The sequence below is a fragment of the Bombina bombina genome, chromosome 6 (assembly GCF_027579735.1).
Source record: "Bombina bombina isolate aBomBom1 chromosome 6, aBomBom1.pri, whole genome shotgun sequence".
NCBI classification, from domain to species: Eukaryota; Metazoa; Chordata; class Amphibia; order Anura; family Bombinatoridae; genus Bombina; species Bombina bombina.
Genome location: NC_069504.1, coordinates 868,383,683 through 868,410,655, shown reverse-complemented (window position 1 = coordinate 868,410,655; position 26,973 = coordinate 868,383,683). Strand labels below are relative to the sequence as shown.

Here is a 26,973-nt window from a genome sequence, read left to right as displayed (position 1 = left end):
GTTCTGAGTCAAACAAACTTAACTTCTAATCTTCTTATGGCAGAATCAGATAACTGCTGACATGATGTAATCTATTTTAAAATAAAATCACATGATTGTCCTCCTTTCACTGACTGAATTGTAATTTTGCAGGTGGCAAAGAAATTGTGATTATTAAGGCTATACTTTAGTATAATATGACTTTTGTTTTAAGCACTGCAGAGTACAGAACACATTGCCAAACTCACAGTAGCAAGAAAAAAAACTTAAAGGGACATGAAACCCAATTTTTTTCTTTCGTGATTTAGAAAGATCATGTCATTTTAAACAACTTTCTAATTTACTTCTATTATCTAATTTGCTTCATTTTCTTGATATCACTTGCTGAAAAGCATATCTAGATATGCTCATTAGCTGCTGATTGGTTGCTGCACATACAGGCCTTGTGTGATTGGTTAACACATGTGCATTGATATTTCTTCAACAAAGGATATCTAAAGAATTTAGCAAATTAGATAATAGGAGTAAATTGGAAAGTCATCATGAAATCATGAAAGTTTAATTTTGACTAGAATGACCCTTTAACTAATCAGACAGAATGTATGTCAGTCAGGAAAAAAAATCCTTTAACCTTAATTTATAATTATGATAAATTGATCATATATAATAAATGATTATATCTTCAATTACAATTACTAGTGACTTTCTAAGTTTCTTCTGAAAAAGTGCAAATTCAGGGCTACTGGGCTGCACACACTCTGAGGCCTAAGAAGGGCTCCAATAATAGCTAATATGTCAGCATCTGAATGGATAATATGAACACAAATTATACACATAACTGTCTGCTTTCTTAAATATTATTGCACAATATTGAATTTTTTGATGTAATAAAAATACGTTATTTACACAATTCTATGTGCTTCATTGCTTGTTAATATAATATTTCCTATTACTTAAAGGGCCACTAAACCCAAAATCTTTTTTTCATGATTCAGATAGAGAATAGAAATTTAAACAACATTACAATTTACTTCTATTATTTATTTTGCTAAAATTTTTTAGATATCCTTAGTTGATAAAAAAGCAATGCACATGGTGAGCCAATCACACGAGGCTTCTATGTGCAGCAACCAATCAGCAGCTCCTGAGCATATCTAGATATGCTTTTCAGCAAATAATATCAAGAGAATAAAACAAATTAGATAATATAAGTAAATTAGAAAGATGTTTAAAATTGCATTCTCTTTCTAAATCATGAAAGAAAAAGTGTGGGTGTCATGTCCCTTTAACACTTAAAGTTTTCAAAAAGAAAAATAAATAATCTAAGAGGTTAGATTACTTTTATCAAATATAATTTATATTTAGTAATTGTTTAAAAATTATTTATTTAATGTCTTATAACCATATTATGTTAATAAAAATATGTGTATATATATATATATATATATATATATATATATATAATACTTATATCATATAAAATATTTATTTATATTAAAAATGTCTACCAGTAGTTATTGGCATGAACAATCCTACTAGTTATTGGACAGTCATCTGTAGAGAACAGATGACTGTCCAATAACTAGGATTGTTCATGCTTACCGCATTTGACTTTAGTTTTAACCCCATTTTTTTATTTTAAATAAGCTAATACAATACAAACATATTTTTACAGTGGGACTGGGTAGTGGGTAGTGGGTACTGGGTAGGTACTACTGGTAGACATTTTTAATATAAATAAATATTTTATATACATATAATTATTATATATATATATATATATATATATATATATATATACATATATATATATATATATATACATAATTTTATTTACATAATATGGTTAGAAGACATTAAATAATTTTTAAACAATTACTAAATATAAATTATATTATAAATTATATTTGATTAAACTAAGTAATCTAATCTCTTAGATAATTTATTGTCAGTGAAATATAGGTGCTGCAGTTTAGTAACATCTTGACTGCCTCTCTAGTAGCAACCAAAGGGTTAAACTTTTTTTTTTTTTACCCTGTGAATAATAGAATGCATTGTTTACTAAAGTTTAACCCTTTGGTTGCTAGAGAGGCAGTCAAGATGTTACTAAATTGCAGCACCTATATTTTTTCCTGCAGTGCACTACCAATGGCAACGGGAGGGACCGGGTACATTACAATAATAAATTAATTAATATAAGTCTACTCTCTAAGATATAATCATAAACAATAATCAGCTTCAGCAGCATCCATTCCCATTATGAACTTTTTAAAGTTAGTTTAAATCTTTTAGTAGTAGTATAAGTATAATTATTAGATACTATTAGTAGTTTTAACCTAACCAGTCACTGGTTAGGTTAACTACAGTACTAATAGTATCTAATACTACTACTAAAAAATTTAAACTAACTTAGTGGTCAGGTCACACAGTCTGGCTTAAATCATGGCTTCCAGTTCCTCCTTATCCTTACCTGATGATAAGAATATTCAATCCGGTCGGGTCGTCGTCGGTGACGGTCAGTCCTCTCCTCTCCTCCTGAGTCCTGCTCCTCCAGGCACTGCAGCAAGTCTCCAAGTCCTGACTCCTCAGTGGACCGTGACCGTCGGTGACAGAAGTGGTTAGTGGTCGGACGGCGGCACGCACGCACAAGAGCAGCTCCCTCCACTGACACTTACTCAGTCTTCCCGCCACTGTGTCAGAGCGGCGCGCGCAACGGTGACACGTCAAACTGGTCACATGGCCCCACATCTGTCAATCAGCAGCCCAGCAGGCACGCCTCCCCGCAGTGCTGCTGGAGCTGTGATTGGCTGAAATTACATAGCTCATCATGGAGGCGGTTTTGAGAACCGCCTCCATTGGAGCTTGTAGCAGGCCCTGTAGATTCACCAGTGGGTGGCGCATCTCCAGATCCATTGTTGCGCAATTAATGGAGGGCAGCGGACCGGCTCACTGCCTCCTAATTGCGCAACAATGGAAATGGATAGAGAAGATAGAGGAGAATATTTTGCGCATGCGCAAAGCGCTACAGTACAATACATACCGTATTACCGTAACCATACCATATGTAACACAAACAAATATCGCCATGGCATGGGGGTGGGGGGGGGTACCCTTGGGCAAAGGTGGGCGTGGCCAACATTGTGAATGAAATAATAAACACTTTTTTTTAATTTTAATAAATTCTAATTAAATTCTTTTTTTCCCTCATTGGACAGGGTAGGCACTGCCTACCCTGCCTCCTATTACTGCACGTCACTGCCCAGAAGTGGACAAAAATTAGAAATTAGGAACTTCTTTAAACAACATATGCAATTTATTTAATAAAATGTCCATGTTTCCTCATATGCAATTTATTTAATAAAATGTCCATGTTTCCTCATATGCAATTTATTTAATAAAATGTCCATGTTTCCTCATATGCAATTTATTTAATAAAATGTTCATGTTTCCTCATATGCAATTTATTTAATAAAATGTTCATGTTTCCTCATATGCAATTTATTTAATAAAATGTCCATGTTTCCTCATATGCAATTTATTTAATAAAATGTCCATGTTTCCTCATATGCAATATATTTAATAAAATGTCCATGTTTCCCCATATGCAATTTATTTAATAAAATGTCCATGTTTCCTCATATGCAATTTATTTAATAAAATGTCCATGTTCCCTCATTTATATTGGAGAGACGGTGAGAAAAGTTAGAGACAGAATGAGTCAACACCACTCCAATTTTAGATGTGGGGATAAGGATGCCCCAGTGACACACCACTTCTTAGAAAAGGGACATAGCATAAGCCAATTGAGATGGCAAGTCATTTATTACGTAGGCCCCCAGAGAAGGGGAGGTGACCAGGAGAAAGTTCTAAAACAGGAAGAAATGTACTGGATCAATAGAGTGGGGACAATGGTCCCAAATGGACTCAATAGGGAGTTTGACTAGCCAATATTTTGGTAACAGGTATATAGCCAATAGTACAATATAGCTAAAAGTAGATTATTTAATTTGTCAGGCTGATGGTATTGCATAAAGTAACCTATGTTTAAATAGAAAAGGGTTGAAATTGAAATTGTTAAGTTATAAATGAAATACAGATTTTAATGTGTGTATAATATGTACTATGCTAAAAAGATACAGCAGAGGGCGCCAGAGAGAGTTTTTTGAAGGGCGACAAATAAAGTGTTTAAAAGGGCATTTCAGTGTATTATGTGTATAGCATGAATAAGGGATACTGATCCCAAAACGTTTCTTGTTTTTTTTTATCAAGTAACAAAGCCTTTTATATATGAATAAGACAAGTATAATGTGGACGTTTATTTTCATGGATTAATTAAAACCATGTCAGTCCATAAGGTGGGCAAGAATGCCCCCTCTCCAAGTTGGATATATGTTTGACTCTGTATAGGCAGCAAAATATATAGGCAGTCCTCGGGTTACAGACATCCGACTTAAGTACAAATTGTACTTACAAACGGAGAAAATAGAGCTTTATTGCCAATCCTTCTTTCCAGGATAACCCAAAAATACTCAAAATCCAATTGTCACAAGGACAGAAAGTGATGTGAAATTTTCTGAACAGGGCACAGATAGCAAAACAAGTTTTTCCCTATGCTATCCAAAACTAAAAAAATGTTTGGCTAGAATTTCATATGAAAAAAAGTGCCTGTTCCAACTTACATACAAATTCAACTTAAGAACAAACCTATCTTGTTCGTAACCTGGGGACTGCCTGTATCCCCTTGCATCTAAAAAAGAGAAACGAGAGTCATTGGAAAGAGGAGTATCTCCCTTTTAAAGGAGCAAATACAATAGAGAAATATGGCAATATTTAAAATAAAGTAAGGATAATACTAATATACATTGGCTAGTGAAACAAAAGTGATTAATGTAACTGCTGGGTACAACTACAATAGTGTAGTTACTACTCACTTTTTCATTGCTTTTCCTCCTGTGCCTGTAGCTCTCTTGAAATCAGTTCTGTTATTTTAACATCTCACTGGTGCGGTCTGGTGAAGCTCCACATCTTCATGATGGTTGCCACCATCTTGGAAATTAAGCATTCTGACAGAAGCAGTACATATTCACAGATCAGTAATGTTGCTGGACTTTTTATTTTTGTTATATATAAAAATTACCAAGAAGATAAACCATCTGCCCTGTATTGTGTGTACTTACTTGAAGTGCATGATACAGCTGTAAAAATACGGCAACATCACTGATCTGTGAATGTTAACCATTTGTATCACAGGGAGCAACAATATGTGAGCCCCAAAATGTATGTGGCACCCAGTATAAAACATTAGAGCCCCCTAAACCAACACTTAAAATAAGAAAAAGACTGAGGAGAGCTGGCAATGACGGTGAGTAGTATTAGTAATGATTCTGTTGATGTTGTGCCCAGCAGTTTTTTAGTGTTGTTTTAATCAACTAAACCAGAGGACCTGCTAAAGTATAGTTTATACTACTAAATGTATCTAAAATAAACCCCAAACATTGATAAAGAAATACATTATCAACATTTAGTATTATTTTCACCTCTTACTCTAAACTATTTAAACTATTTTATAATGTATCACAACTAACCTTAAATGGACATAAACCCAAACATTTTCTTTCATGATTCAGATAGAGAATACAATTTTAAACAACTTTCCAATTTACTTCTATTATTTAATCTGCTTCCTTCTCTTGTTATACTTTGTTGAAAGGTTTATCTAGGCAAGCTCAGAGGCAGCAGAGAACCTAGGTTCTAGCAGTTGGTTGGTGGCTGCATATATATATATATATTGATTGTGATTGGCTCACCCATGTGTTCAGTTAGAAATCATTACTGCATTGCTGCTCCTTCAATACATGATACCAAGAGAATGAAACAAATTAGATAATAGAAGTAAATTAGAAAGTTGTTTTCTCTATCTGAATCATGAAATATTTTTTTAGGGTTTCATGACTCTTTAATAATCTCTGAGACACAGTCATGTGACACACTAGTTTGTCAGGACTCTTGTTCTTTGAGAATTTGTTGAATTAGACATAGTTGTACAATAGGGTTAGGGCTAATTCGGTCTCCTCTCTGACAAAAGAAACATACAAACACACAAGAGAACACAACTTCAACTTTTGCTAATGACAGGTCAAAGGGCACTCTAGATATTATATGGTCCATATATATTTTATTATTTATAAAATATTTTACCAGGAAGGATACATTGAGATTTCTTTCGTTTTCAAGTATGTCCTGGGACCACAAAACATTGCATTGATACAATAGGGTAAAATAAAATTATAAAAACAATATTAATACACAATATATACAAAATTTAACATAGAACAGGTAGGAAATATATAATCAACCATGACAGGCGCATTCTGTTTTGAGTTATGTAGAGAGGGATCTCTTAAAGGATATTAGGCATGGGGAAGGTTTGAAAGTGTGCGGGAGGTCGTTCCATAATTGTGGTGCTCTGTAGGAAAAGGAGGATTGTGCCGCTTTCTTTTTGTATTGAGGCAAACTAAATAATGTGCTGGTACTGGATCGGAGGTTATAGGAGGTGGGAATAGCCGGGGAGAGCATTCTGCTCAGGTAGGGTGGGAGCTTCCCAGAAAAGCTCTTAAACACAAGGCAGGAAAGATGGAGGGTGCGTCTGGATTCCAGCGACAGTTTAGTTCTTTTAGCATGTCACAATGGTGGGTCCTGTAGTTACATTGTAGCACAAAGCGGCAGAACGAGTTATACAATGTATTAAGTTTATTAAGGTGAGTTTGCGGTGCAGGTGCATATACTACATCCCCATAATCCACGATTGACATCAGCATTTGCAGTACAATCTTTTCCTTTACTGTAGGGCTTAGGCAGGATTTGTTTCTGTACAGGGTACCTAGTTTTGGATAAAGTTTAGATGCAAGGTTTTCTATGTGGAGGCCAAAAGATAGATTGGGGTCTAACAACATACCCAAGTATTTGAAAGAGTGGACTGCGGTCAGTGTGCAATTTGATTTTATTTTGATGCATAGATGGGAATTTTGTAGTTTGTGTAATTTAGGTCCCGTTCCAAAGATCATTGTGACAGTTTTGTCAGTGTTTAGGAAGAATTTGTTTTTTGAGATCCACTTTTCTACCTCTGTGAACTGGTCTTGGAGCACTGCTTCAAGCTGCGGTAGATCGGATTTGCTTGCATTGATTACTGTGTCGTCTGTGTACATGTTTACAGTTGAGGATTTGCAGACATTTGGCAGATCATTTATAAATAATGTGAAAAGTAGGGGGCTGAGAATGGAACCTTGGGGAACACCACACGTGACTGGAAGAGGGAGGGAGTCACTGTCAGAAATGGAGACATATTGGGATCGATCCGATACATATGATTGAAACCAGGTTAGCGGACGATCACCAATACCTGAGTTTATTTGTTTGAGCAGTAGAATGTCGTGGTCTACTGTGTCAAAGGCCTTTGCAAAATCAAGGAAAATAGCCTCAGTTAGGTCTCCTTGTTCCATGCCAGTTTGGATGTCGTTGCAAACTTTCAGGAGGGCAGTTGTAGTGGAGTGATTCCGGTGAAAACCTGATTGATCAGGGGTCAGATAGTTAGATTGTTGGTAAAACTCCCATAGTTGCGTATGGACGCATTTTTCTAAGATTTTTGACAATACTGGGAGCAATGATATTGGGCAATAGTTAGAAACCAAGGTTATCTCACCACATTTATGGATAGGCACTACTCTTGCAAACATGGCTATGACTACTCTCTAGGGGCCCGATGATCAAATGTGCTAATAAGCGGCAAAATATTCAAAATGATCCGCCGCTATGTCTAGCGAGTCTGTCAAAATATGCTAAGTTCCCAACATAGGGGCATTGCAGAGAGGCATTTACTATACATGCCAATGGTTAGTGATGCTGGCTATGGATAACACCCAGCATTTCTGCCCATATTGTCGATGTATAGGAAAAAGATCCTTTGAAATATAACTACCATGCTGAACCGCTAATCCTAATACTCCTAAACCGAACCATGATCACAAACTAACACTACACTAATAAAGATCTAAACTGCCACATACCCACCACAAGTATCTAAACTATTAACCCCTTTACTGCCAATAGCCTACTGCAAGTAATTCAAGGGCTCAATTCCGGTCCGCCGTTGAGTTCCAGGAGCCCAGCAAGGCCGACGAGGTTCTGCTGGTCCTCCGTCATTTAAGCATATTTTAACATTGATTATAATTTTAGCAAGATAGCTTTATAGTTATAATGGGGAGGTTTATTAATTAGTATAGTTTATTATAGTGAGGTATTTTTATGACAGTAGGCAGTATGTGGGAGTTAGCTGGAGCATTTAAGGGAAGTGTAGTTTAGACATTATGTAAGTGTAGGCAGTATTAGGGACTTAATAAAATGTGAAAAAAAAACAGTGCGCCAAATACCTGTGTATAATAAGTAAAAATATCAACATATAGTGCAATATTATAATGAAATACCCCTATATGTGTATACAGGGGTAAAAATTACAAAATATATATAACAAAGTGAAAAAAAGTCCCAATCAAACCAATCTAGTAGATGGTGGAAATGTGATATTGGACAGTTCGTCTAGTCCATAATCCAGATTCAAATGTCTGGAACAGATGGCAGGCTGCTTCTTCGAAGTTCTTGTTGGTGTCCCAAGATGTTATGATCTGTAGATGTGAAAGATAAAAAAAGAAGGCGCCACCATGGTGCACAATCAGATGATTCAAACACGCCAAATGTACAAGTAAGACCGTACTTACAAGCTGTATGACACTTGAGAAGTGTCACAAATGCCTTCTGGACTGTTGGGAGTCGTCCAGCTAACTCACACTGATGGATGTCAGAGCAGCTCTGAAGCGTGGGAGCGGCGACTGGCTAACAGCATGCAGTGACTAGCCACAAGCTCAGCGCCAAGCCGGATCGTTCACTGGTGTTAATGGATACACCAGTAAAAGTAGATACACTCTTGGATACAATGTATCAAAATGAATCCAAATGTTGAATAAAATTGTAGATAGTATGATTTGAAAAAGATGATGGTTCGTGGCAAAAGTCTAGTAAAAACAAACAGACTTTATTTGTAGTATAGCAGCACAACGTTTCTCGGTCTTTCCTGACCGTTTCCTCAGGTGCAATATACAAAATGATTAAAACCACGAACTTTTATTGCCGAGTTTTCGGCGTCTTCTAAAGTGAACAGCGCATGCGTGGAGGTGTGACCACTACAAGAGCTACCATTGGTTGTCATTGTCCAATGTTAGAGGGAATACTTTACAAGCCTCTATGCGATGTACACAGCATGAGTAGAAAACTACCACTCGTGTCATATATGCAAAATCGTGCAGGATAAAATTGCACAGGCACTTTTATAAGGGGTATATAAAATACGCATAGAAGAAATAAGTCTATGTCCATACAAGTAGTATAAATACGAGAATGTACATAATGTATGTATATGTTTTTATCAATGGGAGACTCTAAGTGGTGACACCAATTGCGCACACTAAAAATAAACATAAAGCAGGTAAAACTAAAATATCTATCAATCCAGATAACAAATAATATAATATTTGCAGGATAATACATCACAATACAGTAAAAATTAGCCTCATATGAGAGACCTAAAGTTAAAGATTTCTATAGCATAGAACGTAAATAAATGCGGAGGTGTACACAACAATAAATTATAAAATTGAATAAATAAATAAAAGGTGCAGATAAAATCTACTAGTAAAACATATTTATAAATGGTATGCAAATAAATTATCTAGCTATACATGCATATATGTGCCTATGCATGTCTCGTATCTCATGAGTATGGCTGAAACCACAACCCATAAGACACCCCACATGAACTACGATATATCTATCCCTATCTATATAGATATAACAATCATGTTATATCTATATTATATTTGCATATGTATTATGCAAATATAATATCTAGCTATACATGCATATATGCACCTATAACGTCTCATATCACATGAGTATGGCTGAAACCACAACCCATAAGGCATCAAACATGGAATACGTTATATCAATCCATCGCCAATAATGTTGTATCTATATTAATTTTCACATAAGGCAATGGTGGTAGAAGTCATCATAAAGATACGATCAGCAAAATATATGTAAAAAATATATTAAAAAACTAGTTAAAAGCTGCCATATCGATATTGGCATTGAGACCACCAGGGGACAGACTTTTGAGTTTCCAAATCCAAAAGGTCTCCCTTTGTCTCAAATGTAAAAACCTGTTCCTGCCCCACTTGGGTAGGATCTGTTCTAATGGGAATATAGAAAAACAATCAGTAGGTGAAGAGTGGCAAAGACTGGCATGTTTGGGAATACTATGGTTTTTGATATTGTTTTCTATGTTTCTTTTGTGTTCCCCCCACCTCTTTTTTAGGGGCCTGGAGGTCCTCCCCACGTATTGGAGCCCACATACACATTCTAAGAGGTAGACAACAAAGGGAGAATCACACGTAAAATGGGAATTAATGTTAAATTTTTCTTTTGTGATAAATGAACTAAATTCAATTCTATTTGGATTTGTGAAAGCACATAGGCCACAGTGTGCACGATTACATTTATAGAAACCTGGTTTTCCTAGTAGTGTAGAGTCCCTATTTTTAAGGGTATAGCTATTTGTTTTGTTTGTAGGCTGATGTACTTTCATGACTACCTTGCTGGGTGCCAGCTTATTTTTTAAGGTGGGAGCTCTTCTATAAGTACATATTGGTTGTTTACTCAAAGTGTTGGTAAGAAAAGGATCATTCTCTAGGATATACCAATATTTTTCTAAAATGCCTTTGATCTTTTTGTGGTTGTTGTTAAATTGTGTTACAAATCTAACCCCAGTATTTTTAGACTTATCTTCTTTATCAGTCACATGGTTGTCCCTTGTGTATTTAAAGAAAAAATCTTCCCTACATTTCCCTCTGGCCTCAAGGAAGCTGGTCTCAATTAGACTACTCGGAAAATTCTTTTCCAAAAACCTTTCTTTTAAAAGGTTAGCCTGTATGTCAAAAGTTTTCAAATCAGTGCAGTTTCTGCGCAACCTACAGAACTGATTGTATGGTATATTCTTTTTCCACGGTAGGTGGTGGTTGCTTTTAAAATTAAGATAGCTGTTAGCATCCACTGGTTTGAAAAAAGTTTTGGTAGTGATGTTGCCCAGATTGTCCCATTCTAATATCAAATCCAAAAAGTCTATACTTGTTTCATCCATTTTGGATGAAAACTGCAGCCCCATATCGTTATCATTTAATTTGTCAACAAAATTTTGGGCTTCTATAGTGCTGCCTTCCCAAATGAACAGGAGGTCATCAATGAAACGGCCATAGAAGACCAGATTCGCCACCGAGTCTGAGGAATAGATGTATCTGTCCTCAAACATGCCCATGAATAAATTGGCAAAACTCGGGGCGAATCTGGTCCCCATGGCCGTTCCCTTGATCTGCAAAAAGAATTTTTCTTGATAGACAAAATAATTATTCTTGAGGACAAATAGGATACATTCCAAAAGAAATTTCCTTTGTTTCTCTGGCATATACATGTCTTGTTTTAAGTAGTATTCAATGGCATTTATGCCTAAATCATGGGCTATATTTGAGTACAAAGCCGAGACATCACAAGTAAGCCATAAAAGTTTCCTATTTTCCTTCTTAATTTTAGATATCTTATAAATGAGATCCGGAGTGTCTTGAATATATGAAGTTAGAGTGACCACTGATTTTTTTAGGAATTGATACACATATTCGGATAGACTACATGTGAGATTGCCAATACCCGAAATGATCGGCCTCCCGGGAGGATCCACCAAATTTTCGTGGATTTTCGGGAGATGATAATAATAAGCCAGACTCGGGTTCGTAGGGATTAAAAAATCCCTTTCTTTTTTAGTTAAAATACCTTCTAACCAGCCACGGTCAACCATTTTGACCAGACTGGCCAGAAATTTATTAGTAGGATTGAAAGTAAGGATTTTGTAATACTGTTTATCATACAGAATCCTATCGGCTTCTCTTATGTAGTCTACATGATTTTGTATGATAATTCCTCCACCCTTATCCGCTTCTCTGATTATTATGTTATTATTGGAAGCTAGTCTGGATAGGGCCTTGCCTTCATAAATATTCAAATTGGAATCTTTGGTTCTAGCTCTTGGTAATTTGCCAAAATCTTCCAATACTAGTTTTTGAAATAGTTCAATATTTAAACCTGCATTAGGTGGGTTAAAATTAGATTTAGGCGTTAGATTTGAATGTATGCAATCTTCAAAAAGATCAGCATAAAGAGTATCTGGATCAAAATATATAATGTCCGTGGAAGGACGTTCACTCATGTCATGAGTTAAAATTGGTCTATGGCCTGAATCTTTTAGTTTCTTTTCACAGAAATAACGCTGCAAAGATAATTTGCGGACAAACTTGTTCAGATCAACAAACAAGTCAAATAAATTGTGATGGTTTGATGGACAGAACGATAAGCCCCTATTTAAAACACAAATTTCTTCGTTGGAAAGAACATGATTGGATAAATTATATATATTTTTACTCATGCGTTTAAGTTTCTCTTTTTTGGAAGTCTTGCCTCTCCCTCTGCTGCCACGTTGGCGTAAGATCTTTTTCTTGGTGTAGTGGTAGCTATTTTTTCTCCCTCTTGGGCCCTTTCTAATTGTTTTAATCTGATTGGTGCATGTCTGAGGTGTGGCGGGGTGTACATCTGTTTTTGTTCGTACTGAAAAACCTGAGATTTATTAATCTGTCTGTTTTCATCTCTTTGATAGCTATTGTTGTAATTAGTTTCATTTGGTTGGACTCTAGAATTATTCCCATGGTACCTGTTTTGAAAACTACGGTTATTGTATTCTATCTCTTCCTCCCTATAGTGTTGTTGATTATTATTTTGATACTGGTTATATCTATATGTGTGTGGACTGTTGTTAAAATCCTCTCTTTCCCAGTTAGAGGTTGAGGGTTGACCATATTCTCTATGGTTAGAATTAAATGGAGTATTATTTGGGTTCCTAAAACTCAAATTTTTCTTTTTATCTCTGGGTTTCTTGTAATTAACTTTTACCCATGGTTTCTCCTGGGGTGTATCAATTTCCAGTGAACCACTATTGTGTTCACTTTCTAGAGTTCCCTTTTGAAAATCATATACTTTGCCTTCCAGATAATCTTTCTCATACTATCTACAATTTTATTCAACATTTGGATTCATTTTGATACATTGTATCCAAGAGTGTATCTACTTTTACTGGTGTATCCATTAACACCAGTGAACGATCCGGCTTGGCGCTGAGCTTGTGGCTAGTCACTGCATGCTGTTAGCCAGTCGCCGCTCCCACGCTTCAGAGCTGCTCTGACATCCATCAGTGTGAGTTAGCTGGACGACTCCCAACAGTCCAGAAGGCATTTGTGACACTTCTCAAGTGTCATACAGCTTGTAAGTACGGTCTTACTTGTACATTTGGCGTGTTTGAATCATCTGATTGTGCACCATGGTGGCGCCTTCTTTTTTTATCTTTCACATCTACAGATCATAACATCTTGGGACACCAACAAGAACTTCGAAGAAGCAGCCTGCCATCTGTTCCAGACATTTGAATCTGGATTATGGACTAGACGAACTGTCCAATATCACATTTCCACCATCTACTAGATTGGTTTGATTGGGACTTTTTTTCACTTTGTTATATATATTTTGTAATTTTTACCCCTGTATACACATATAGGGGTATTTCATTATAATATTGCACTATATGTTGATATTTTTACTTATTATACACAGGTATTTGGCGCACTGTTTTTTTTTCACATTTTATTATCTTCTTGTTCTTTGGGTATGACCTGTTAGCGACTACTTGTAATATATCACTATACCGGCCACTATACATGTGGTTATACGGTAGCTAAACCTTTCGATATCGCACTATTTTGTACACATATATATATTATTTTTATTTTTGTGTGCACTTTTGCACACCTTCACATTAATCTGAACAGTGGTTCATTTATCCTGTTTGTAACTACTGCACTGCTATACATACTGTATATATATATACATCATGCACCACATGTGATTTCATCTATTATTGTTTTTTTATTATTATTGTATCACATTACAACTTTTACACACTACAATCATATAACTGGGTCACCAGATTATTGTGCAATATATTTTCATTTTTAACACATTCACTATGCAAAACAGAGACCAACGACTTAAACATAGGGAAGCCCTGAGTAACCATGAGAACATACAAGATATGTCAGATGAAATCATAGATGATCTCTCCATGGTACAATTATTCCACAAATTAGAAGATGCCTTAAAAAATGAACACAGACATTGGTGGGATATAGATACACTCAAAAAGTATAAAGAGAGAGGTCAGATCCCTAGAGGTCTCAGAATTTTAAAATTATGTTCCTTCAAACAAGATGTAGAGTTGACTGAGAAATGGCAGGCTACTCTGACAGACTGTTCACTAAAACTCATAGATTTACTAATTGAGTTTAGAACAACTCTTTTGAACAAAACAGAGTCTGATATTGAGGAGATTCAGAATATTTTAATCAAACATGAATCTAATTCTGATTACACTAAATACATAAAAGAAGTACAAGAAAAATCGGATACATTCCAAAAGAAAATTATACACACCAAAATCAAAAAACTAGCTAGAGATGAGAAAGATTATCTGGAAGGCAAAGTATATGATTTTCAAAAGGGAACTCTAGAAAGTGAACACAATAGTGGTTCACTGGAAATTGATACACCCCAGGAGAAACCATGGGTAAAAGTTAATTACAAGAAACCCAGAGATAAAAAGAAAAATTTGAGTTTTAGGAACCCAAATAATACTCCATTTAATTCTAACCATAGAGAATATGGTCAACCCTCAACCTCTAACTGGGAAAGAGAGGATTTTAACAACAGTCCACACACATATAGATATAACCAGTATCAAAATAATAATCAACAACACTATAGGGAGGAAGAGATAGAATACAATAACCGTAGTTTTCAAAACAGGTACCATGGGAATAATTCTAGAGTCCAACCAAATGAAACTAATTACAACAATAGCTATCAAAGAGATGAAAACAGACAGATTAATAAATCTCAGGTTTTTCAGTACGAACAAAAACAGATGTACACCCCGCCACACCTCAGACATGCACCAATCAGATTAAAACAATTAGAAAGGGCCCAAGAGGGAGAAAAAATAGCTACCACTACACCAAGAAAAAGATCTTACGCCAACGTGGCAGCAGAGGGAGAGGCAAGACTTCCAAAAAAGAGAAACTTAAACGCATGAGAAAAAATATATATAATTTATCCAATCATGTTCTTTCCAACGAAGAAATTTGTGTTTTAAATAGGGGCTTATCGTTCTGTCCATCAAACCATCACAATTTATTTGACTTGTTTGTTGATCTGAACAAGTTTGTCCGCAAATTATCTTTGCAGCGTTATTTCTGTGAAAAGAAACTAAAAGATTCAGGCCATAGACCAATTTTAACTCATGACATGAGTGAACGTCCTTCCACGGACATTATATATTTTGATCCAGATACTCTTTATGCTGATCTTTTTGAAGATTGCATACATTCAAATCTAACGCCTAAATCTAATTTTAACCCACCTAATGCAGGTTTAAATATTGAACTATTTCAAAAACTAGTATTAGAAGATTTTGGCAAATTACCAAGAGCTAGAACCAAAGATTCCAATTTGAATATTTATGAAGGCAAGGCCCTATCCAGACTAGCTTCCAATAATAACATAATAATCAGAGAAGCGGATAAGGGTGGAGGAATTATCATACAAAATCATGTAGACTACATAAGAGAAGCCGATAGGATTCTGTATGATAAACAGTATTACAAAATCCTTACTTTCAATCCTACTAATAAATTTCTGGCCAGTCTGGTCAAAATGGTTGACCGTGGCTGGTTAGAAGGTATTTTAACTAAAAAAGAAAGGGATTTTTTAATCCCTACGAACCCGAGTCTGGCTTATTATTATCATCTCCCGAAAATCCACAAAAATTTGGTGGATCCTCCCGGGAGGCCGATCATTTCGGGTATTGGCAATCTCACATGTAGTCTATCCGAATATGTGGATCAATTCCTAAAAAAATCAGTGGTCACTCTAACTTCATATATTCAAGACACTCCGGATCTCATTTATAAGATATCTAAAATTAAGAAGGAAAATAGGAAACTTTTATGGCTTACTTGTGATGTCTCGGCTTTGTACTCAAATATAGCCCATGATTTAGGCATAAATGCCATTGAATACTACTTAAAACAAGACATGTATATGCCAGAGAAACAAAGGAAATTTCTTTTGGAATGTATCCTATTTGTCCTCAAGAATAATTATTTTGTCTATCAAGAAAAATTCTTTTTGCAGATCAAGGGAACGGCCATGGGGACCAGATTCGCCCCGAGTTTTGCCAATTTATTCATGGGCATGTTTGAGGACAGATACATCTATTCCTCAGACTCGGTGGCGAATCTGGTCTTCTATGGCCGTTTCATTGATGACCTCCTGTTCATTTGGGAAGGCAGCACTATAGAAGCCCAAAATTTTGTTGACAAATTAAATGATAACGATATGGGGCTGCAGTTTTCATCCAAAATGGATGAAACAAGTATAGACTTTTTGGATTTGATATTAGAATGGGACAATCTGGGCAACATCACTACCAAAACTTTTTTCAAACCAGTGGATGCTAACAGCTATCTTAATTTTAAAAGCAACCACCACCTACCGTGGAAAAAGAATATACCATACAATCAGTTCTGTAGGTTGCGCAGAAACTGCACTGATTTGAAAACTTTTGACATACAGGCTAACCTTTTAAAAGAAAGGTTTTTGGAAAAGAATTTTCCGAGTAGTCTAATTGAGACCAGCTTCCTTGAGGCCAGAGGGAAATGTAGGGAAGATTTTTTCTTTAAATACACAAGGGACAACCATGTGACTGATAAAGAAGATAAGTCTAAAAATACTGGGGTTAGATTTGTAACACAATTTAACAACAACCACAAAAAGATCAAAGGCATTTTAGAAAAATATTGGTATATCCTAGAGAATGATCCTTTTCTTACCAACACTTTGAGTAAACAACCAATATGTACTTATAGAAGAGCTCCCACCTTAAAAAATAAGCTGGCACCCAGCAAGGTAGTCATGAAAGTACATCAGCCTACAAACAAAACAAATAGCTATACCCTTAAAAATAGGGACTCTACACTACTAGGAAAACCAGGTTTCTATAAATGTAATCGTGCACACTGTGGCCTATGTGCTTTCACAAATCCAAATAGAATTGAATTTAGTTCATTTATCACAAAAGAAAAATTTAACATTAATTCCCATTTTACGTGTGATTCTCCCTTTGTTGTCTACCTCTTAGAATGTGTATGTGGGCTCCAATACGTGGGGAGGACCTCCAGGCCCCTAAAAAAGAGGTGGGGGGAACACAAAAGAAACATAGAAAACAATATCAAAAACCATAGTATTCCCAAACATGCCAGTCTTTGCCACTCTTCACCTACTGATTGTTTTTCTATATTCCCATTAGAACAGATCCTACCCAAGTGGGGCAGGAACAGGTTTTTACATTTGAGACAAAGGGAGACCTTTTGGATTTGGAAACTCAAAAGTCTGTCCCCTGGTGGTCTCAATGCCAATATCGATATGGCAGCTTTTAACTAGTTTTTTAATATATTTTTTACATATATTTTGCTGATGGTATCTTTATGATGACTTCTACCACCATTGCCTTATGTGAAAATTAATATAGATACAACATTATTGGCGATGGATTGATATAACGTATTCCATGTTTGATGCCTTATGGGTTGTGGTTTCAGCCATACTCATGTGATATGAGACGTTATAGGTGCATATATGCATGTATAGCTAGATATTATATTTGCATAATACATATGCAAATATAATATAGATATAACATGATTGTTATATCTATATAGATAGGGATAGATATATCGTAGTTCATGTGGGGTGTCTTATGGGTTGTGGTTTCAGCCATACTCATGAGATACGAGACATGCATAGGCACATATATGCATGTATAGCTAGATAATTTATTTGCATACCATTTATAAATATGTTTTACTAGTAGATTTTATCTGCACCTTTTATTTATTTATTCAATTTTATAATTTATTGTTGTGTACACCTCCGCATTTATTTACGTTCTATGCTATAGAAATCTTTAACTTTAGGTCTCTCATATGAGGCTAATTTTTACTGTATTGTGATGTATTATCCTGCAAATATTATATTATTTGTTATCTGGATTGATAGATATTTTAGTTTTACCTGCTTTATGTTTATTTTTAGTGTGCGCAATTGGTGTCACCACTTAGAGTCTCCCATTGATAAAAACATATACATACATTATGTACATTCTCGTATTTATACTACTTGTATGGACATAGACTTATTTCTTCTATGCGTATTTTATATACCCCTTATAAAAGTGCCTGTGCAATTTTATCCTGCACGATTTTGCATATATGACACGAGTGGTAGTTTTCTACTCATGCTGTGTACATCGCATAGAGGCTTGTAAAGTATTCCCTCTAACATTGGACAATGACAACCAATGGTAGCTCTTGTAGTGGTCACACCTCCACGCATGCGCTGTTCACTTTAGAAGACGCCGAAAACTCGGCAATAAAAGTTCGTGGTTTTAATCATTTTGTATATTGCACCTGAGGAAACGGTCAGGAAAGACCGAGAAACGTTGTGCTGCTATACTACAAATAAAGTCTGTTTGTTTTTACTAGACTTTTGCCACGAACCATCATCTTTTTCAAATCATACTATCTACAATTTTATTCAACATTTGGATTCATTTTGATACATTGTATCCAAGAGTGTATCTACTTTTACTGGTGTATCCATTAACACCAGTGAACGATCCGGCTTGGCGCTGAGCTTGTGGCTAGTCACTGCATGCTGTTAGCCAGTCGCCGCTCCCACGCTTCAGAGCTGCTCTGACATCCATCAGTGTGAGTTAGCTGGACGACTCCCAACAGTCCAGAAGGCATTTGTGACACTTCTCAAGTGTCATACAGCTTGTAAGTACGGTCTTACTTGTACATTTGGCGTGTTTGAATCATCTGATTGTGCACCATGGTGGCGCCTTCTTTTTTTATCTTTCACATCTACAGTATTAGGGACTTTCCTGGGCATTCTGGGTGTGTGTAGGTTAGTTGTGACGTAGGTGTAGGCGGTCAGGGCAGGTTAGCTGGTCTGTGGAGGGGGACAGTAAGCTATCTCTGACATAGGTATAGGTGTTGGTGGGAGGTAGCAAGGTGGAGCATGGTGAGTGTAGGTTAGGCATGACGTAGTTATAGGCATTCAGAGGGAGTTAGCGGGGCATGCTAGTGGGAGTAGCCTGCATTTTGAGTCTTACACATCAACACAAGATTGATATGTTCAAATCAGTGAAGTGCAGGTTGCGAGGAGGAAAGTGACCATGTTTGTCTCGCTATCTATTAGCTGTCGAGACTACTTTGCCTGAGGTAGTTATAGTATGTGTAATAAAACTTAGGTCCTGCAGTTTTTATTTTTAGTTTCAGTAAGCTCACTGTCTGTGCTGTGTAGGCCCACTTCAAATAGACGTCACGCTCTCATTGTGGCTTCTATGGGAGAGACATTGTTTCTCGCCAGCATTGCTCGGACACGCCCATTTTCTTTGAATATCTTGAATGCTTTGAATATCAAGGCCTAGGTATCTGCTTTAGACTACTATGGAGAAATGATATTGAGAAAATGGAAAAACAGCAAAAAAGCGGAGCATGGGATATATGCACAATTTTAATGAAACATGGTGTAAAACAGAAGATAAAAAATCATACTTGCAAGTAGAGTAAAGGGCTTAACATGCTTCGGCTTGCGCCGACCTCATAAACCTAATCATAGATTACACAACTGCAACTTTATAAAGGAATTAATAGCCCATGATTGGCTCACATAGCCATCTTGGATTTTTTAACCCTGAAAGAGCCAAGCAACTCTTTATCTGAAATGAGAAAACTGTCCCTCACACATTTTAACTATAAGGAAAAGTCTGATGGGTCAGCTAGACATTAATCCTTCCTAATAAAATAAATAGGAGGAAAAGGGTTTTGTCTGCAATTAGAAACCAAAACAATGAACTTGTCTAACATTATTAATTTTGTCATAGGCATTCTTAAAACTTATAGACAGATGATAGATAGATAGATAGATAGATAGATAGATAGATAGATAGATAGATAGATAAACATTATATTATGTTGAAATGTACTCTTTGTTCTTAACATTTTTTTAAACCACTTTTACTTACTGTCATTATTACCATTACTCATTAAATTTGAATCCACCTATTGTGATACATGAATAAATACGTCCATCACTAGCTGCTGAATGTTATTTTAACTTTTGTACTCTACCGTTATTCTCTTCAGGTATCTGTGCTGGGATTGCCCTTTCTTGGTATGCCTTCAATATAACAAAAGAATTCTTTGACCCTCTATATCCAGGAACCAAGTAAGTAAAATTAATCCACCATCCCAGTTGAACTCACACAAACATTTATATTCAGACATAATGCAAACTTTTGTCTAGAGTCCCTTTACAATGAAACTAAATCTTGTCCTTCTAACTGCAAGTCTCTGCAAGATAAATTTAATTTACACAGTCATTATCCTTCAATGGCACTAACTACATTTTTTTTCTTCAGATATGAGATTGGGCCAGCTCTTTATGTTGGCTGGTCAGGAGCTCTCTTGGATGTTGTTGGAGGTGCACTTCTATGCTGTTCATTTAAATCTCAAGTCTACAATTCTGCAAAGTAAGTTGGTTTTAATAAGAATCATATTGACACTACAAATGCATTTATTGCTTAGTACATTGGGTGTGCGTATGATGGTGAGGTTGTCCATTCAGATTCCTACACTGTAAGGTCATTAACATTCATCTATCTATGTTGCTGATCCATATCAGCTACACTGTTATGCCAGTCCATACGCTGTCTACCCATATGCTTTAAAATCTGTTAATGAGCACCGAAAGGAACTATCAAGAAAAACTAATATACCTGGTTGTATCCTATGTATCTACCAAAACTAATAAAAATCAATAAATAAAAAAATCTGTTAAAATATTGACCTATAAAGCTCCCAACAATCACACAACCAAATTATTTCCTCACATATCTCTAAATGCTCCTCAAACCACCCTCTTTAATCAACATCCAATTGACAGTCATCTGCTACCATTTTTACTACCATCTCCAAGACTTCCCTTCCACCTATCCTACTCAGCCTAACTCCATTAATTTGTCTCCCATCTTGCAAAGCTTCAAGCAAGCATTTAAAATCCACTTATTTAGAGAGTATTACCAACTCACTTCTGAAAGTTCCTAACTGACAACATAAACCATGTATGTCCTTGTCTCAGAGCTGTAACTACAATCAATGTGACAAGCTACCCCACACCTTCTGTCTCCTCACTTTTAAACCTGTAGATTGTAAGCTCTTCAGAACAGGGTTCTCCTCATCCTGTATTTGTTTTGCCTATTTTATTTATCTGCATTTCTTTCTTTATCATGAATCTGTGTCATTATGTACCACTACTCATGAACCTAGTGCTATGGAATTTGGCTGCACTTAACTCATAATCAAGAGTAGCATTGAAGGAGTGATAACCTTTAAAGGAAGCAGTTTATATATAATATATGAATAAATGTACAAAAATCATGTTAATAATTAAGGATGTGCTGAAAGTGTAATTAGTTTGGTAGAATAAATAGTCCTGTGGACATTAGTTTTGGACAATCGAATGTTGATAAGAATGAAAATCTATTAAAATTCAGTTATTTCCGGTTTTTGAGTGCTACTTTAGTTTTCAAATGTTCATAATTAGATTGAATATCCACATTCGAAATTTTGAATGTAACATTCGATTTAACAAATACTTTTCAGAAGTTCAATAGTTCATGTGGTAGGGAATTTAGTAAATTAGAATAATCATGTAAAATCTATATGGGCAATAGATAAGTTTTCACTGACAGAAAAAAAAATACTTTACCATTACAACTATTTTTGAACCATTTTTTTCTTTTTTATATAATCCTATCCATATTTTATGATTGCTATTACCTTGTCTTAAACGTCTAGTATTTCAGACAGTACACACTAATTACTTACTTCAAGGGTTAATATAAATTAACTGCGATACATCATACATTGTTTATATGTGCCAAAAAAAAAAAACTTTAATTGGACTAACAATGCTATTTAAAAAGGCACGCTTTTAAGAGTTTTCTGTCATCTTTAAAGGGACATGAACCCCACATTTTTTCTTTTATGATATAGAGCATGGTTCTTTAAACCTTTTTCCCCAAGACCCTGTGCCATGATACTACATACCTTCGTGACCCTAGTTTTATGCTTGTGCTGAAAATTTCTGAAATAACATACAACAAGATAGCTGCAATTTTTGGCAAAGTGACTAAAATGTGTGTACTTTATTCCTGATTCCAAAATTTAAAGTGTTGTAGAAAGGTAATAACACACAAACTCTCATACAATACACACACACAACACACACACACTCCCATAAAACACACTCGCCACACACACTTTCATACAACACACACACTCCCATAAAACACACTCACCACATACACTATCATACAACACACACTTATAAGACACATGCACACTCATACAGCGCACACATGCCTACAACACTCACCATACACTCTCCTTTGGAAATTCGTTTTGGACAATCGAATGTTGATAAGAATGAAAATCTATTAAAATTCAGTTATTTCCGGTTTTAAATGCTACTTTAGTTTTCAAATGTTCATAATTAGATTGAATATCCACATTCGAAATTTCGAATGTAACATTCGATTTAAGAAATACTTTTCAGAAGTTCAATAGTTCATGTGGTAGGGAATTTAGTAAATTGATACATAATAGATATAAATATATCAATTAGAATGTTTCTATTTCAAATATTGCATGATTCGAATATTATATTTAAAGAAAGCATTAGAAATTGTATTACAAACAAATTGATTACATTTTTTTTTTAAATATTGCATAATTCGAATCTAATTATTACAAAAATTCCAATCAAATATTACATTTAAAGAAAGCTTTAGAAATCCTATTACATTACATATGAAATTCGAAACAAATGAATTTGTTTAAATTTGTTTCATTTTTGGAATGTTGCATTACATTCACCCATCTCTATTAATAATTCAGATTAATTCATTGGAACTACTTATATAATCATGTAAAATCTATATGGGCAATAGATAAGTTTCACCGCATCTGTCTACTTCTTTAACTTTATATAATATTTCTGTCTCTTTAACAGTAAATACACCTACAACTACCGTGCAACCAATGCTGCATCATCTTCTAAAGCGGGCCCTCAAGCTGCTCTCCCACGTTATGAATCCAACAACAGTATTTGTAAATATGGCAAAAATGCATATGTGTAGAGCTGAAAAAGACTAAAAGGACTATGCGTTATAAACTTTTTAAAGATCTGTTCCTAAAGAACACATTTTAGTAATATTAAACTGGTGCCAAATCCACAACTCATTGCCATTCCATTCAACTTTGGTCCTTGTGCATTTTCATTCTTCAGAAAAAAAAGGAACATTACCGCGCTTCTGCAACTTTACAGTAAACATTTATTCCGGTTTTTTATAGCGTCATATGAACTATTTTATTATTACGATCTTAGCCCTATTCTACGTTGACATAGTACAAAAATACAGCAATTGTTGAAATATTAAAAAATGGCTCTGAAGACATTGAAAAACTGAAAAACTAGTCAAATTTGAAGATTTTCTGCACACCTTCTGACCATAACTGAGTCATTGCCTGTTTATTCAAAAGAATACCTGTTTTCACTATGTTTTAAGGAATACCGTCTACTGGATTAAAACATTTCTAAAAATGAAGCAGAATCTGTTTTGTGTCCCAAGTTAAGAGAAAGTTGAGGGAACTCAAATATATTTTTCAAGCGTCAAGAAAATTTTTCCATCAATCTCTCATATTGTATAAAACATTGGTAATAAGGTTTTTCTACTGTAAGATTGTATTACTCTTAAGAGTTGTTTTATTGTGCATTATGTTGATTTCATATTGTATTGTTATTTTGGCTAATTAATTGATTAATTCCGCAAGAATAAAGAAAAAAAGTCTATATTTTACATTTCAAAATAAGTGCCATAGATATAAATTTTCAAAATGGTGATTTATCTCATCATAATCTTCTGCTATTACACATTGTATTTAGATGCTAAATATAAGAAAAGTTTGGCAATAATGCATATAATATTGCATATAATATAAACTAATTGTGTTATTGAACAAAAATCTAATTAATTTAATCTGTAATATATGTCTTAATTAAAAATAATTTAAAAACTTCGATCTCTACCCGAAAGAGGGCTACTTTCCATTGAGGTGGTAAAGTTTCAATGCTGGTGGTAACATAAAAATTCTACATAGACTTTAATGGAGATAAATGTGTTTACCACCAGTTTCCAAACTTTATCACCTCAATGGAAACTAGGCCAGAGTATTTAAAAATACGTTTCCATATAACTCCACGAAATTGTATCATATAGCTACAGTTTCAAATAACACTCCATTTCTTTTTTTTTAAATATCTAATAAATGTTGAGATTTGATGCAACTTTTTTTCTTTATTTCTGACAGAAAAAAATACTTCACCATTACAACTATTCTTGAACCATTTTTTTCTTTTTTATCTGATCCTTCCTAAATAATGTATCATTGCTTGTCTTAAACATCTAGTATTTCAGAAAGTATACACTAATTACTTACTACAAGGGTTAATACAAATTCACTGAGATATATCATGCATTGTTTATATGTGCCAAAAAACCCCAAAAAACTTTTATTGGACTAACAATGCTATTTAAATCTTTAAAGGGAGATGAACCCCACATTTTTTCTTTTATGATATATAAAGTATATGATTTTAAACAACTTTTCAATTTTCTTGGTATACTTTGTTGAAGGAGCAGCAATGCACTACTGGGAACCAGTTAAAAATATTTGGTGAACCAATGACAAGAGGCATTTATGTGCAGCCGCCAATCAACAACTAGCTTCCAGTTATGCATTGCTGCTCTTGAGCCTACCTAGGTATTCTTTTCAACTAAGGATATAAAAAGAATGAAATAAATTAAGATACTAGAAGGAAAATTGAAAATTATTTAAAATTGCATGCTCTGTCTGAATCATGAAAGAAAAAAATTGGGTTTAATGTCCCTTTAAGGGCCCAGTAATCTGAAGGTCTCCACTCTTGAGAGATTATCAAAGACAAGTAACTACTGTGATGTTCCTCAAAAAATTTAAAAGGCAAATTTTAGCTTGAGAGCGAGCTGTTTATCTAACTACAGTATTCTGGGCTTTGGATGTACATTGCAATATAATACTCAAAAAAGCAACCAAGAGATTTGGGGCAATTTTACTCCATGCCAGTGAGTTTTTTTTTATCATCATCAGACAATAAGAACCAAAGAAGAGATGAAACTCTTTAAAGGGATATTAAACCCAATTTTTTATGACTCAGATAGAGCGTGCAATTTTAAACAACTTTCAAATTTACTCCTATTATCAATTTTTCTTTGTTCTCTTGCTATCTTTATTTAAAAAAAAAAAAAGCAGGAATGTAAAGCTTAGGAGCCAGCCCATTTTTGGTTCAGAACCTGGTTTATACTTGCTTATTGGTGGCTAAATGTAGCAACCAATAACCAAGCACTATCCAGGGAGCGCTGAACCTAAAATGGACCTGCTCCTAAGCTTTACATTCCTGCTTTTTAAATAAAGATAGAAAGAGAACAAAGAAAAATTGATAATAGGAGTAAATGAGAAAGTTACTTAAAATTGCGTGTACTATCTGAATTTTGAAAGAAAAAAATGTGGGTAAGTATCCCTTTAAAGCAAAAATGTATTGTTAGATATATAAAAAAAAACTTCACAGTGTCTGATCCATATTCTGTATTTTTATATCATCTGTTAAGGCAAAATCAGTACAATATAATGTTTCACATACTATCGCTTATGCACATACACATGTTTTATTTTTATCAAAAATGTATTCTAATTGTATACTAAATAAATGTTTTAATAAAGTAACAATTGACATGAATTGTTTTGCATAATTCATTGTGGGCATTCCTGTTTTGCTGTTAATTAAAGGGGCATTAAAATCAATGTTTTTCTTTGTTGCATCTAAAAGAGATTTTAAAATGTATTATACTTTTATTTATTTTTTATGAAAAACAGATGTTCACGTGTTTCCTAAACAACTTTTTTTTGTATTTGTATGCAGTCATAGTTTACTTACTGTGTTCAATTAAACATTTTTGGAAACCGATTTACAATCTACTTAGTAACATATGCTAAAAATGCACTTTTTATTCACAAATCAGAAAAAAATATTGTTCTTCTCCTGCCATTAATTTATAGTGAGATGTTTTCCTATAATAGAGAACGTTGCTGTGTTAAGCTGTTGTTATTGGGTTCTGAGTAGTTTTGATCCTTAAAAGGATATAAAACCCAAAATTGTTCTTTCAGGATTCAGAGAGGGCATCCAATTTTAAACAACTTTACTATTTACTTCTATTATCAAACTTGCTTCATTCTCTTCGTATTTGATGAAAAAGCAGCAATGCATTACTGGGCGATAGCTGAACACATTGGTAAGCCAATTACAAGAGGCAGATACTGTATGTGCTGCAACCAATCAGCAGCTTACCTAGATATCCTTTTCAACAAAGTCTATCAAGCGAACAAAACAAATTCTTTAATAGAAGTAAAATCCCATGCTCTATCTAAATCAAGAAACGACAATTTGGGTTTTTTGCTATAC

General features: G+C 34.7%; 1 protein-coding gene across 2 annotated transcripts in view; it reads left to right on the top strand.

Annotated features, from left to right (window-relative positions):
• CLDN15 (claudin 15) overlaps positions 1 to 26,250 on the top strand; it is a 113,275-nt gene extending 87,025 nt beyond the window's left edge. For both annotated transcript variants that reach the window (XM_053718339.1, XM_053718340.1), the window contains exons 3-5: positions 20,502 to 20,583; positions 20,777 to 20,887; positions 23,431 to 26,250. In XM_053718339.1, the coding sequence (XP_053574314.1) occupies positions 20,502 to 20,583; positions 20,777 to 20,887; positions 23,431 to 23,557 (320 nt within the window). In that variant the 3' untranslated portion in view covers positions 23,558 to 26,250. The remainder of the gene's footprint in view (positions 1 to 20,501; positions 20,584 to 20,776; positions 20,888 to 23,430) is intronic.
• The last annotated feature ends 723 nt before the right edge of the window (positions 26,251 to 26,973 follow it).